The following is a 15429-nucleotide window of genomic DNA, read 5'->3' on the forward strand; positions in this document are numbered from 1 at the left end:
GACGGGATGGGATGCAGGTTTCTGAAGGTAACTGCCAATTTTGTAAGAAGTAAACATTGGGACTAAATGCCAAAACAGTTTGGGAGTTGTCGTTTTGGGGAGTGGATTTTTTCGGAGTATTGTTTAGGAATGTTCGCCTTGTGCGATAGGTGATTGTTTCTTCTAGAAGAAAGAATGTTGTTATGTAAACAATAAAGAAGACGTAAAATCCGTGTCTTCTTGTATGGGTTTAAGATCGAATGACATCACAAATCTGGTTTCAGAGTTAATATAAGGTGCGTTCCTAACTGTAGCAAAGCGCAGACGTGACTCCCAACATTTAGTTAATTCCTGTATGTCTGCTAGACTGCGTCAGTGGGAATGCCTTACACAGACTTCATTTTGTATTAATAGCTTCCTGTGTATTGACAGAATCCCCAAGCAACAAGCGCAAGCCACGCCGCAAGCCGCGTTCCAAGTTGATGGAGCAGTTCCCCTCCTACATGCAAGAGGCGTTCTTCGGAAAGGAGCTGCTTGAACCTGTCAAGCCCGCTGTCAGCTCTACAGGTGTGTATATTATCTATATAACTTTGTAATACCCGAATTTTCAAGTAATAGTTGGATTTCTGGCCTTATTTTTAACAAGCTTAATCCGGACCAATGGTTTATCTTGCCTTCCGACACAGATACATCGTACATTCTCGGACAATCGGGTGATTCAGCCTGCAATATCCTTACTAAACTAAGGACAGTCAGTGATTATGATTTCGATTGGGAATTGAACTTTTAGGCCGATGAGACGTTCATTATGTAAAATATGACGATTCAAAGTGTAACTATGTTGCCTACTGAATAAAGATATTTTAAATTTGAATTTGGAACCACTAGTCCCAAAAAAGGTGTAGCTTCACGAGTGGATCGTATATAAACTGTTTATGTTATGTCGACAGACTTACTTTAGTTAGAAGTAAAGTGGCTATCTGACAATATTTAAGTATTATTAATGTTCTACCTTGTCTAGGAAACCCTTCAGAGAGCCCCGGCGGCCCCAACCGCTCATCAACTCCAGAGGGTTACCGCGAACTGCGCGACTTCAAACTGGACTTCGAAAACTCCGACAGTGATGGCGAAGACGTGTTAGCTGCACTCACAGTCTTCAACGATCATGACCACACTATTACTATTAATCTGAACCAGGTATGCAGAATGAGGCTTTAAACATCTCGCAGCAGTATGTGTTTCCAAAACGTTATAATCTTAGAATCTTCCAGGCTAGAGTGAGTAGGCATTTGCTGGGTAAGCGTGTCTCACTTTAGGCCACATCGTCACTTGTCATCAGGCGAGATTATAGTCAAACGCAAACGCTATTTAAAAAAAATAATTCTCCACATTCTGAACTACTAAACTGAAACAAAAAAAAAATCACTAATAGAATGTTGCACATTTTCATTTATATAATAATGAAGATCTATGGGTACATCTATTCTACTTGCTAGTGTATAGTACACTCGATCTAATCTTTCTTTAACACGTCTACACTCTACATCCCGTAGTTTCCGAAATCTTTATACTCGTAGTTGAATCCCCAAATAAATCCCTTATACCCAAAAACCTAAATCATTTTTCAAACAGGACGAACTAGACCTCCTCAACTCATTGAAACCTAAAGATGAGAAAGACGATTCTACTGACGGTACCAAGATAAAGACGGAGGCATTAGAAGACGGACAACTGAAGCATACTGAGGACTCGACGGCTTTGAAGAACGCCATACTAGGCCCCCAGCCACCTGAGGATGCCCCGCCGGCGGCCACTGACAGTATGCCCAATGTTCACAGCGCTAAGACTGAGGCGATTAGCAGTGGTGAGTGTCTCTAACATCAAATCAAATGTGTCAAATCTTCAGAATAAGCCCTGCATAAGCAGGCGGACCCCTTGAATACGGGGTAACGCTAGGGTGATAATGAGTGTGTCAAACACCCTATATTTTTAATTTCTAGTACACGGCCTCCGTGGTCCAGTGATTGAGCGTTGGGCTCACGATCCAGAGGTCCTGGGTTCGAATCCCGGTAGGGACATATCACAAAAATCTCTTGTGTGATCCCTAGTTGGGTTAGGACATTACAGACTGATCACCTGAATGTCTGAAAGTAAGACGATCTGTGCTTCGGAAGTACTGATGTAAGTACGTAGTCGTTACATGAGCCATGTCCAGGGGCCTGTGGTTTGGACACCAGGGTTGAGGAGGTTGGTAATCCACCTTATAACCCACACGATAGAAGAAGAATTACTAGCAGATATCTTCAACCAGACTGTAAGGATTTTGTTAATGACTTTCTTGGGATAATTAATTACTAATGTCGACCATTTATCCAGTTCCAATCCTCTCCCAATATTATAGGCTAGTTTCCAACGAGTCAAATCAGTTACTTTTTACTAAACGTCAAAACGCGAAATTACTATGGAATGTGTATGAAACACTGTGATGTTATAGAAAAACGTGATAAAATGTCTGACTTATCATGACGTTTTGACGTTTTTCATGATTAAAATTCATAAATAAGTTAAATAGAAAAAAGAAAATGTATTTCATAATTTATCTCGAACCTAGAACACGACCCGAATGTTTGGTTAGACTCACAGTTAATACTATTTCTTTTACTAATCTCGTAAATCTGCTCAGAAACGGGAGGGTCGTCGCAAGCGTCGACAATATCCCCGAAGGACGATCTATCCCTGCTGGGCGTAAATCTCGATGCGATGGTCCGAGATTCTCTTCCCGACATGGACAGCAACGATGTTGACGAGATATTCAAGGGAGTTCTCACAGATGATTCGCAGGTAAGGTTTTAACCTGATAAGGCCGAGATTTCCAGGGTCCTCCAGGGAATAGGGTTTGAATTTTAAAACGACAGATTTTTGACTTTAAAAAAGCATAATTGATGGAAAACTTGTCAAACGACAAAAGGTCTTTCCGAGCAATCGTAAAGAATGAGGTAATCCTACGCACAAAACAGCATAGAAAAGAAAGATCATTTATTTTAGAAATAAGTAGGTGATAAAAATGAAAAAAAAAATACTACTACTATTACTACTAGCCCAAACACCTCCACCAACCCGCAGTGGAGCAGCGTGTTGGAGTATGCTCCATACCCCCTCCGGTTGATTGAGGGGAGGCCTGTGCCCAGCAGTGGGGCGTGTATAGGCTGTTTATGTATGTTATGTAAAAAAAATACGGTTGTTATTAACAAAGTACAGTTTTCACTCACGCAGTTGGCTTGACCATTATAGCCGGCATTACGGCTCTCCACCTATCACGCTGACCTAACAGAAAGCTCGATGACGTGTGGGTACTTAGTTTATCTTGCGATGGATGTGCATCTAGCTACTCCAATGGGGATATAGAAGTGAGCTTATGTTATGAGCTCATCGGTGAAGGAAAACATCGCGAGGAAACCCACATTCGAGAAATGCATTATCGGAGGTATGTGACCTAACCTGTATTGGGCTGGTTTTCCCTTCGCGTTGGAAGGTTAGACAGGCAGTCGCTTGTGTAAAAAACCGGACCTGTCAAATCTTCAGGTTAGGTAAGTGGACCCTGATGAGATGACGATGATTAACAAAATCGTAGAACAGCCTTTGAACTTGTATAAATTTGGTAAGGTACAAATTGGAATATTGCGATGAGAGTTAAGTTAATCAAGTTTACACAAGTAGAACCTTGTTCAATACAGTATTATTCACTCACCAGGAATCTCAAGAGTCGTCAGTGTCGTATGTTGCCTCAATGCCGGGCGCGTACCCGCAGCGGCAGCCGCTACAGAGCCCACAGATGACAGGCGTCGACTACGCCTCGCCGTACCACTCTGACTTCGGGAACAGGTTTGTTTATTTCACTAAACCATCCTTACATCCTTGAAATATCGAATTGTCGACGAACCAGCGTCTTTGAACATTCGCAGATTTTAGTTTAGCATTTTATATAAATGTTAATACAATAGCTATACATATAAACAGCAAAATTATATGTCTTCAGCTAATAATCTCCATAAAATTCAACAGATCCTCAACTTCACATATTTTGTCTTTGGTATTACGTCACTAGCTTACCGTAGACGGCGCGTCCAGAAACTTCTAGTCGGTTTCTTCTACTGTATACATGTAACCGGCTCATATAAATGTCCTTTTCGACTGTGTTATACGTTGTTTTGTTTTTTGCTTTTAATAGAAGAATAGGGTAGTTGGGCCTCAATAGGGCCTCATCAAAGCAATTCATCTAAAAAAGCGATATTGCTATTTGACATTCGTTTGCATTGAGCACTTTTATATGCGAATATTCACTGCTAATTGCTTTGATGAGGCCTTTTGTACTCCCAGTTACCTATTTCTAAACGATAAAACACGAAATTACTATGTAATTTGTATGGAAAAGCAACCACAACATCATACAAAAACGACAACATCAATATCATAGAAAAACGTGATAAAATATCGTACTTATTATTACATTTTTCTTAAGATTCATAAAAAAAAAGAAAACTTTTATTTGTCTACTGTAAATCTCTCTTTTTTACGTCTGTTCTGTTTAAATTTAGTAATCTGAATTTCATAATTTATCGTTGACTTAGGAAACTACCCAATTTGCGTTATTTTTCTTTAAACTAAAAGTGAACCAGCTTTCAAGCACGGTTATTATCTTATTTAGTATTACTACTTATGCTAACGCGTACCTGCCAACAAACTGGTGTCGGTTTGGCGAGAGAATGTTATTTGTAAAAATGTTTAATTTTTGGTTCAAATGAAGTAAAAAAAAAAACAAAATGTGTAGTAACGGTCCCCCCCGCAGCAGCAACAGCGCGCTGAGCCCGCTGTTCGGCGAGTGCGGCGGCGGCGCCTGGGCCGGCCAGCCCGCCGCGCCGCCGCCCTCCTACAACCAGCGCAGCGCCGACAAGATGCGCGCTGATGAGAGTGAGTACCACACCAACGCCCACAACACATGATTTATACGACACATAACCAAGGGGGCTAATCACTAATTTAAGAGCCACGCTGTTATCGGCGTAGCATTCTTCATGCTATTTTTTTAGGGAAAAATAGGGCAGTGGTTTCCCTCCTACCAGGGGGGCTAAAAGACCAAATCGAAGCCATTCATCTAAAAAGCAACATTGCTATTTGACTTTAAAATTTGCTCATTATTGCTTTTCATTGCTTCGGCTTTTTAGCCCCCTAATTCCGTAGTAGATTAGGTTTGAACACGGTCACAGTGACTATTCCTATCACGATAATAACCCACTCCGCTTCGACGATTTCATCGGCGACCGCTGTGCTAAAATGTACCTAAATACTCAAGCGTACAGTTGTTATCGCTTTTGACTGAACTCGCGCACATGTACATGGAGTGATGAAGCATTGCCGGTGCATATTGACAACCAAAGACAATGTAATCGTTGTTTTATTAATTTATGAATAAAGAACGAACTGACTCACCACGAGTAAGGAAGAAGGTAATGCACATCATTAAAATAAACATCACACCACCTCCGTGACGGATGCCTAACCTCCCTACATAGTATAGTATAGATTTTCTTGAAAAATGTTCCTTTATTTAACCCCTATCTTACTCACAGGCTTAGGCTCGGCAGCTACAATATCAGCTGTTCTGTACGCCAACACAAACCACCCGGAATGGAAGACGGAGTTCCCCAACTGGGTGGACCGTTGCAAGCAGATCCTCAAGAAATGGCGCGCCTTACCCGTAGAACAGAAGGCTCCGTACCTTCAGCGTGCGAGGGATAACAGAAGTGCGATTCGCATGAAGAAAGCGCAACAGGTACGTACCGCTTGTGTGTCACTGTGGTGTGTGCTAACACGACTCACTTACCACTGTGTTCCTTGTGTCTCTCACACTAGCTCTCCAATTAGATACTTGAGGACACAGATGATTAGTTTTTGAACCTTTTCATTGGGCCGGCGAAAGTAATTCTTTCCATTTGAATTTAATTTTTGTAATCATAATCGAAAAGGGTTGCTCATTTATTGAACGTATTGAATTATTGGCTAAAGATATTACTGTTGGGAATTTAATAAAAAAAATATGCTTAAATTATGGGTAATTAAAAATTGGGAATTGTTTTATGGGGTAACGCGTTGAATCCTTTAGATTTATGGGTAATATATTGTGTTATTAACTTTGGATTTACTTCTCGTTTCCGACTTATTTTCGGTCGTTTGCTCTATCGGAACCTTCCATAATCCACCCATCGTACAGGCTAGTGTCGGCTAGTATGCTCGGTGATCAGTATGAATACCATGTCCTACGTGAGCGGCCGTCGACAAAAAGACTCTTGACCCCGTGTCGTAAAAAATGCGATAGGCACTTCACCGCTTCGAAGCACAGCTTCGCTTCCTCACCGGCAAGCGCGTTAGAGTCGAGCGAGTCGCGGGCGGAGCGCTCGCCCGGCGGCCGGTCACGTGCGACATGGTGTAAGTGATGGTTGGGGCGGCAGAGCTCGAGCGGCGAGGCGGACGCCGGCGCGAGCGGCCCGAGCGAGGCGAGCGCGGCCAGTGGGCCCGGCGCGCCCCACGGCGCCGGCGCGCCTGCGGCCAGCACGGCGGCGACGACGCCGGCGACGCCGGCCGGCCCGGTGCGCGCGCCCAACGTGACGGTGACGGCGGGCGGGCTCCTGGAGGCCGACGCGCACATCCGCGTGCTCACCCCCTCCGAGATCATGCGCACGCTGCCGCGCCTGCAGCCCGCGCCGCGCGCGCCCTCCGCGCCCACCCCGCCCACTCCGCCCACCGCGCCCACCCCGCCCGCGCCCACGCCGCCCACCCCGGCCGCGCCCACGCAGGCACCGCCCCCGCCGCGCCCGCACCACGCACCCACGGTACCGCGCGACTGTCGCGACGCTCGCATACGCATTCGACCCTCATGCTCATGGATGACTTCACATCTACTCTCTCGATTGCCGTCGATGACCTCCACTGACCCGTGTCGTTTCGTAACGTGCCAATAAAGAGACATGCAAATTGAGATGCTCCCGATAACGACACAATGTCGAAGTACACTGCACAATAGACTCGTCGGGAAAGATGCGTATGCGAGACCCGTTTCGTTGTATTGTCGGGTGATCGCGCGATTGCACCTCGCGGTCCTTAGCACCTTCTCTAACGCGGTTCTAAATTGTCATCACCCGACAAGTTTGGCTGTTCGATCGCATCGTTAGCTGTGTGATTGTTTTCTTTATTTTTCATTTAGCTTCTTTGAAAACGAACGATTCCATTCGATCCATAAAATACGCCTCCTGGACCCGTTTCCTGTTTCCGTAACGTTGACTTTTTTATTTTAGCTTTGCCTTGGTAGTGTTGGCTTTAACATTGGTCGCGGGCTGGATGTGTTGTGCTAACCGTTCTAACACTAGTTTCTAGTTTAATTTGCGTCGTTATGCTGTTGTGGAAGGCTTTGTGAGGTTGTCTGTAAGATATAATTGCTGTATAAAACTTGACTTCGTGGCTGAAGTGTGTAAGTTTCATGCAGCAAACCTTTCTAGGTGAATAGAAAATGTCCAGAAGATGATGACAAATGACTGTCACTGCATCTAATGAAACGTGTTGAAGTTCTCCGACGATTTCTATAAGTCAGTTTTTGTCTATTTCAGCGAGAGAATGGCCGGTAAAAGGAAACAAAACTCGTTCTTCCATTCACCTATTTATTCAAACATTAATAGTGTCAACTAATTTGTTCAGATGAAAACATTATTCACACGAATGTCTTGTGTAGGTTTATGATAAATGTAACACTAATAAAGTATATCTGGCATTAAAAGATGTATAACATTGATGTAAATATTCACAAACAGATCCATAGGTTTGATTTAGTTGTAGTCCGTAACAAAAGCATGACAGTAAAAAATCCAAATAATGTACTAATACAGTGTCTCAGAAGGGGGTGACTACGTCATAACTCCTATTTGTGATCATCATCATTAATTTAAGAGCCACGCTCTTGTCGGTATAGCATTTGCGATAAAACCCGAAAAATATCTTGTTTGAATAAGCAACGACTGACTGATTGACATTAGCGCACAGATTGAATCGTTGCGGCTAGAATGTTGAAATTTTACAGTATAGGGTAGTTTCTAACTTGTCAAATCAGTTACATACATAAACTCACGCCCGTAATCCCTAATGGGGTGGGCAGAGCCACAAGTAATCATTTATTTATTTATTAAATTCTTACATGCTCATACAATGTGTTCATTACAGGTAGGGTCCCAATTCGACAACATCTTAAATATATAGCAATCATAAAAAATTAAAAATATGTTCAACATTCATAATTATTCTTATTTTCAAACAAATTATTAAACTCAAATCTTTAAATCAAAGACAACTTGCAGCCACTGTTGATACGATGTTGTAAGCTGGATATGATAAACCTTATGGTGATAAGGGATCAGCCTATCGCCCATATTAGTCAAAACAGTTACTTTTTACTAAACGTCAATACATGAAATTACTATAGAATTTGTAAGAAAACGCAACCTGTGACGTCATAGAAAAACGTGACAAAATGTCGCACCTATTCTTTATTAAAATTCATAAATTAATGACTGTCCCCCCTGGGGCCGGGTTAATGGTCTTGTATGACACCAAAACCAATGGCATTATTTCTCATAATAAACACATTTTTTTGGATGTAGGATTATTCTATGACAGTACATATCCCCCCCTCCCTGTCTGAGACGCCATGTAAAATATCTAATATAACTCAATTGTAACTCACATAATTTAGTCAGATACGAGTGGTATAGTCAGCATCGAAACCAGTAGAACTATTATAGAGCACAAAACAAAACAACGTAACAAATCACGATATTGTGGAGGATGTTATAATTTTTCAAAAAGCAACCTAATGTATTATGCCAATGCACGTGTAAGGAAACGTATTTTCAGTGCTGAGTATAATTTGTAGTCTGGAGAATAAAGTCTCGAGAGTGCCTGCGTAGTTCAGCATGCAATAATACCCATGGAAGTGACATTACTGAAGGTATTTGTACCTTTGTTTTTCCCCAACGTTACTGTATTTAGCGAATCAATTTTAGCCGTAAAATTCAGGTGTCAGTACGTCATTACATAGTTCGATATTTAGGTAACGTCTGTCTAGCTCAGCTGTCCCAGAGAATCGGTGGCAATAAAAGAAATCTGTAGTTATTATTTGTCAAGCCGTATATACACTGCCCAAGTTTAGTTGATACTGGATGTATAATTTTGCGTAGCTCTAGTATTAATTCCACTTGTGCAGTGTGTAGTATTTTCAGTTATTGTTTTTTTTTAATTGCTGCCATTTCTCGTAGACAGTTCTACTTGAATCAGCCTAATAATAGTGTAGTATTTTTTACTATGCTGTCATCATCATTTTCTTAAGTGGACAAATGACCTCAATGATGGAATGACATTTATCTTCGACGTCGGGCTTCCAATATAAAACTACATTATCATTAAGACCGACAGTCCTCTTAAAGTCTAAAACCCCATTGTTTAAGTATTATGTTTCGAAATCTCGGCGTTAAGAGGTTGCTGTCGATAAAGGTACAAATATCTCCAGGTCACAATCCCCAACTGGTACTAACAGAGCAATCTCATATAGGAGCAAGAACGCGCGTGCGGGCAACAGCGCAGCGCGCGCGAGGCCGAACAAGAGCGGCAGTGGAAGCAGCTGCAACAGATGCGACAACAACAGACCCAACAACAACAACAGATCATACACGACCAGAGAATGCAAGGTATTCTTGCTTACACGTGACGAGCCATGATATTTGAACAGGCGAAATCTTGCGAAATATTGGTGGAACAGAATTGGATGTTATCTTTTTTATTAATTGACAACCCGTCATACCGATACTCGTATGGTCCGCGAGTTGTATGGGACTAATATGGAAATTAGTTTCCAATAGCTTTTCTTTATTTAGATATTCTTAAAAGAAAGCTAAGCTATTCATTTGCACGGGTTAACATCGCTATATACGGGAAGCTGTTAGAACATAAACGGCGTGGTTTAGTAATAGGTGCCACGTTCTCGTCCCATCCAGGCATCCGTGATGCATCTTTCATACACATTTTATATGAAACGATATTGCCGAAACTTTCCGCTTGAGTTCCGTGTAGATAAAAAACACGTTGCGTATGTAGCGATCTTTACAAGGTATCCTAATAGCGGCACTGTTGGTCCCCAAGCAGCCATGCAGCGGCTGCGCCCGGACGGCGTGGAGGCGGCCGAGGCGCCGCGCAGCGCCTTCCCGGCCCAGCGATTCCCGCTGCACTACGCCAACAACGACGACATCAACAGGCAACTTAGGGATCTGTTGCAGAGGCATCCAGATAAGATGTGGCAGCCGCGTGAGTTTATATATGTTGATATTTTCCCTTCTTTCGATTGTTAGATTGTTTAGTATTGGAAATGTTAGGAAAATATATGTGCTTCGTTGCGTTGGGAGCAATAATGAGACAAACATCAGGATTATTATATATTACCAGAACTCACTACACCACAAAACACCAATCCGCACTAAAAGTTTCGCCTCATCCTTTTTGATGCGAACAGCAAAGGACTCGAACTGTCTGTAATCGTTTGTTTTTCCAACTCGTTATAATCTGCGAGCCTTCAAGGCTAGAGTGAATAGGCATTTTCTAGGAAAGCGTGAGGGTGGATCACCACCCTAGATCAGATCGTCACTTACCGTCAGGTGAGATTGTGGATCGCGCCTATATTATTTAAAACAATAACCCTTCAAAAATCGCCTAAAAGGAAAACTATAAACAGTCGTAATGCGAACCGCCAAAAACGGTGATAACTTACACTTATAGCTTGGTAAGACAAATTCCAAGAAATGTTGGTAACGGATATTGCCCACGTACTTACTTGCCCAGGGGATCTAGCATAATGGGAACCTTTGGGCAGGGTTCACTCCGTGGTGCTCTTCTTTAGATAGATGAGGAGCGTAGCCCCGTATATGTTCAATATATTATGTAAAACATAATAATATAAGTAGTAGATATTTGCAAAACAAAAGATTATACGATATTTTTGCGGTGACACTAATGATACGTCCGGTGCAACTCGCCCGTGTCGGCTTAGCGAAATTAAATTCGTTCTTTAGAACAATATTGCCTTCTCAACAGAGAGCGCAACCGAGGACGGCACAGTGCAGGGCGTCATGGAAGGCACGGCCTTCCGCCAGCCTCTGCCTGTCGCTATGAGGCCGCGCGCGCCGCTTCAGCCCGGTCAGAGACCTGATCAACCCAGTAAGTAACTCATCTTGTCAAAGAAAACACGATGGTAGGTGGCTATTGTACGTAATGTCGTATTTTCTTTAATTTACGAATTACTGGAGGAGGATCCGTTTTGTGTTTTTTTTCTATACTATTTGATGATGGCCCTAAAACAGTGCCATTTCGGTTTTAATTAATATAAAGTTCTAGCCCATTGATTCGCAACGTCTAAGACCCGTGCTGAGGTTTTTCTTGCAGCTACTTTTCTTCGTCCGTACAGATTGAGACGTGATGAGACGTTCGACAAAAAATATATTTATTTAAAAAAAATAAGTTTCAAATACCTGACGAATAAATATATTTTTGAGTTTTAATGTTTTTAAACTGGCCTAACATCTTGCCTGTATACAAGTAAAAGGTCACATAAGAAATCAAATCAAATATACTTTATTGCACAGAACTAAATTACAACAATCAGACGCATGAATACAGTACAATACAATGGTAGTGTGTAGTAGTAGTAAAAATGTTATTTTATCAAGGTAAACTATTTTCAGTGCTAATGCAACAACGTTTAGTGACGGCTGACGGTACGCCGATACAGCAGACGCAAGGGAATCCCGCTGCTCAGGTTCAAGAGCAAAAACCAAACGTACCTCAACCACATGGTAAGTCAATGGTGCTATTCCCAGTACACACTATCGAATTTTATTTTAAGTTATAACTGTCATTTTCTTATCCGCCGAAAAGGAAAGGGACGGCATAAAATTTGGTGTCTACAGGATTCGGGACCATTGTAGATAGAAGAATACTAGTGTTGTGTATTATGTTTTCGGACCAACGTAGTATGGAAGCTTAAATTATTGTGAGCCGCCCTGTCTTTGCTTTATAATAAGGCTTATATTGGTGCTGAGTCCAGCAGACTCTAATTTTATTTTAAGTTATACTATACCTATTACTTTCTTACCCGCTGAAAAGAAAAGGGTTAGCGCCACTATGCCAGTATTACGCCCTTTTACATAATTGAAGTAAAATAATCTTTCATGCCCTATTCCGAACATGCAGTATTAGTATTACCTCCACAATCGTTCTTCAAGTTGACTTAAGACATAATCAACTTGTTTTTAATGTGGAGCACAGCATTACGGTGACCTTTGATTTGTTGCGTGCGTTATATTCTCAGTACGCAATTTGAACGTCTACCAACAATTTACATCAAATTGTAGTGTGTATTGGAAAGAGTACCTAGCGTGCCCCGGAGAGAGCACGGAGTCGGATGGCCGAGTGTCATGATCACTGCTATGTTAAAAGAAGTTTTATTATTTGCACAAGATCCAATTTTAAGTCGTACCTGTCATTTTCTTATTCGCTGAAAAAGAAAGGGACGGGTAATCGACAGGCATACAATTTATGGAACACACGTCTATTTTAGGCAGACATTTAAGAATCCCTCTCCAAATTTTACATTAGCCAATGACCCGACAGAATTAAGGTGACAGCACACATCAGGCGGGTTGTATATAAGCTAGATGCCTATTTTGTTCGCCTGGGTTATTCAAGGAGACATTTCATAATTAAACTACATAAAAAAATCTATGACTGATGAGAGATGATATACTAATTATTGCTTGTAGCGGGCGTGGAACCGAAGCAAGAGTCGGAGCATGGCACGGACGAAATGGACATGGGCGACATGGACAAACTGGAACAAGATCCCGGGAACATTGGCGAGGTGAGATAGTACACTTCACATCATCTATTGGATTCATTTTGTGATAATCTTCGCTTATAATTCAACCGGGTGAGAGGCTTCAGCGCTCCCCAAGTAGTTAATGTCGTCTGTGGCAAATCTACAATAAATTACGTCAAAAAAGTCTATAATTTAGGATACTGTGTGGCTGCGATGACGGCAGGCGTCTCCACCCCATTCCCGCTTCAGTTTAACAGCTTTTACCCATGTCAGCTATACCGATTGTGTGTTTCTAACCCGTTTGAGTCTAGTTTGAAATCTAGTCTAGTTCCTCCATCCGTTTAAGGCTTATAACTATTTTATTCCAGAGTCTGCTTATCTAACCTGAGACCAAATCACAACCATACTTTCTATCTCAACAAAAATCCCTCCTTATTGATTTTTTAGCAAAACACACGTAAGCATTTTTATAACGGCCTCTGTGGTCCGATTCTGAGGTCCCGGGTTCGAATCCCGGTGGGGATAAATCACAAAAATCACTTTGTGAACCCCAGTTTAGTTAGGACATTACAGGCTGATCACCTGATTGGCCAAAAAATCCGTGCTTCGGAACGCACGCTAAGCCGCTGGTCCTGGTTACTACTTACTGATGAAAGTAGTCGTTATATGAGTCATGTCAGGGGCCTTTGGCGGGTCAATCATAACCCTGACACCAGGGTTGATTAGGTGAGTAATCCACCTCATCTCCAACCCACACGATAGAAGAAGCATTTTTATCTGTCTAGATTTTAATATTGCAGACGAACACTCCCAGAATGCATCGAGAAGTTTGGTTTTTTCAGGAAGTTTATAGTAACATTGAAATTCCCAGGTGGGCGACATCCTAACGGGCCTCGGCGGCGAGGACGATGAGGAGCTCCTGGAGTCGTTGACGGCTGAGATTGGGGAACAGTTCAATATACTGGAGTACGCGGACCCTGAGTTAGCGGCGCTCAACGACGCCGAGCACATCCTCGACGGACTCGAGCTGGCCGACAAGCTGCAACCCACGTGAGTCATGGACTGCAGAAGATAGCTCAAATACGTCACAATGCCCTACCCTATAAAACGTAACAACGATGATCGATTTTCCAAGCTGCGTTATAGATGGTTCTGTACAGATTTTCCGTCGTTTAACCTTCTGATTTCATGGACAGCAGACATATGCATATTTTATCTTTGTTTTGGGTATAAATGATGACCCTTTTTATTACACCCAAGCACAATTACTAATTATTATTCTGATCAAAACAAAGAGAAGCAATATAGGTAGCAACATAGTTCTATACATCATCATCATCATCATCAGCCCATTAACGTCCCCATTGCTGGGGCACGGGCCTTCTTTATGGATGGATAGGGAGATCGGGCCTTAAACCATCACGCGGGCCCAGTGCGGATTGATGGTTATTAACGACTGCTAATGCAGCCGGGACCAACGGCTTAACGTGCCTTCCGAAGCACGGAACCACCCATCCTATGACCGGCCTTTGCGAAAGTTGCTTAACTTCAACAATCGCAGACCGAGCGCGTTAACCGCTGCGCCACCGAGCTCCTCAATCATACATAATGCGATCCAAATATCAAACAAGAAATATTTTTATATATGATTGTTCTATGTCTCTAAATAAGTGCCAACCTCCACTCATATATTGGGTACTAAGCATATTCGATGATACTGCTCCACTGCTGTTCTCGTCCACCGTCTTTCTGGTCCCACGACAACACTGAATTCTACTTTATGAGTTTGAATTCATCTTTGGATCATAGATAATTGATATCATGTCGTTCCCAGGAATTGGCAATGGGCTCGTCCCCTATTACATGGGACTTAACACGTTGATTGTGTAACTGAAAATTAGATATCGACCCGTCACATGCAATGTTTTTTACGATAATAGACTCACTATGGCTCGAAAAAACAATCTGAAAAGCGTCCCGTCAGATTTTTTCATTTTACCTAGTGCACCCCACACATGGGACATGTACGTATGAGTTTCAAATTCATTGCGGTTACACAGTGAATGTGTTAAACATAGCTGGCGAGGAGTGCATGTACTATACACCTACCCCCTTCAGGGATACAGGTGTAATGCTATGTTATGTTGTGCTATGTTGTGTTTTGTTGTGTGTTTAGTATTATTGATTGATTGATTGAAATTTTACCATAAACATCGTTTTGCAGAGACGACTCCGACCATAAAGACAACAAGATGGACACAGACCTTCAGAAGGCAGTGAGGAGTATAGAGGCCAAGCCTGAGGTAAAGACTGAGATGGAGGATAAACCCGACCAGGAACCGAAGCAGGAACCTGCGCCCGGACAGATGTTCGACGGCGTGCAGCGAGGGATCACGCCTAACCAGCAGATTGCTTTGCAGGTAAGGCAAAACATCCCATATACATACTTCACATACGATACACAGAGCTGTTGATGAGTGGGTGACAGC

The 15429-nt window shown here is 42.4% G+C and overlaps 2 protein-coding genes across 6 annotated transcripts in view; one reads left to right on the top strand and one right to left on the bottom strand.

The window, feature by feature from the left end:
* Positions 1–15429, bottom strand: part of LOC126369432 (peroxiredoxin-4-like) — a 196628-nt gene that overhangs the window by 19300 nt on the left and 161899 nt on the right. The gene's annotated exons all lie outside the window — the stretch shown is intronic.
* Positions 1–15429, top strand: part of LOC126369358 (histone-lysine N-methyltransferase 2C-like) — a 56980-nt gene that overhangs the window by 17289 nt on the left and 24262 nt on the right. For 3 of the 5 annotated variants that reach the window (XM_050013705.1, XM_050013709.1, XM_050013710.1), the window contains exons 20-33: positions 412–546; positions 1001–1176; positions 1612–1843; positions 2663–2820; positions 3731–3861; positions 4826–4947; positions 5607–5809; positions 9629–9764; positions 10216–10377; positions 11161–11283; positions 11808–11918; positions 12885–12982; positions 13812–13990; positions 15165–15360. In XM_050013705.1, coding sequence (XP_049869662.1) covers positions 412–546; positions 1001–1176; positions 1612–1843; positions 2663–2820; positions 3731–3861; positions 4826–4947; positions 5607–5809; positions 9629–9764; positions 10216–10377; positions 11161–11283; positions 11808–11918; positions 12885–12982; positions 13812–13990; positions 15165–15360 — 2162 coding nt within the window. The remainder of the gene's footprint in view (positions 1–411; positions 547–1000; positions 1177–1611; positions 1844–2662; positions 2821–3730; positions 3862–4825; positions 4948–5606; positions 5810–9628; positions 9765–10215; positions 10378–11160; positions 11284–11807; positions 11919–12884; positions 12983–13811; positions 13991–15164; positions 15361–15429) is intronic. The other 2 variants (XM_050013708.1, XM_050013706.1) reach the window with 2 other exon arrangements.

Source organism: Pectinophora gossypiella, chromosome 9 (genome assembly GCF_024362695.1).
Source record: "Pectinophora gossypiella chromosome 9, ilPecGoss1.1, whole genome shotgun sequence".
Classification (NCBI taxonomy): domain Eukaryota; kingdom Metazoa; phylum Arthropoda; class Insecta; order Lepidoptera; family Gelechiidae; genus Pectinophora; species Pectinophora gossypiella.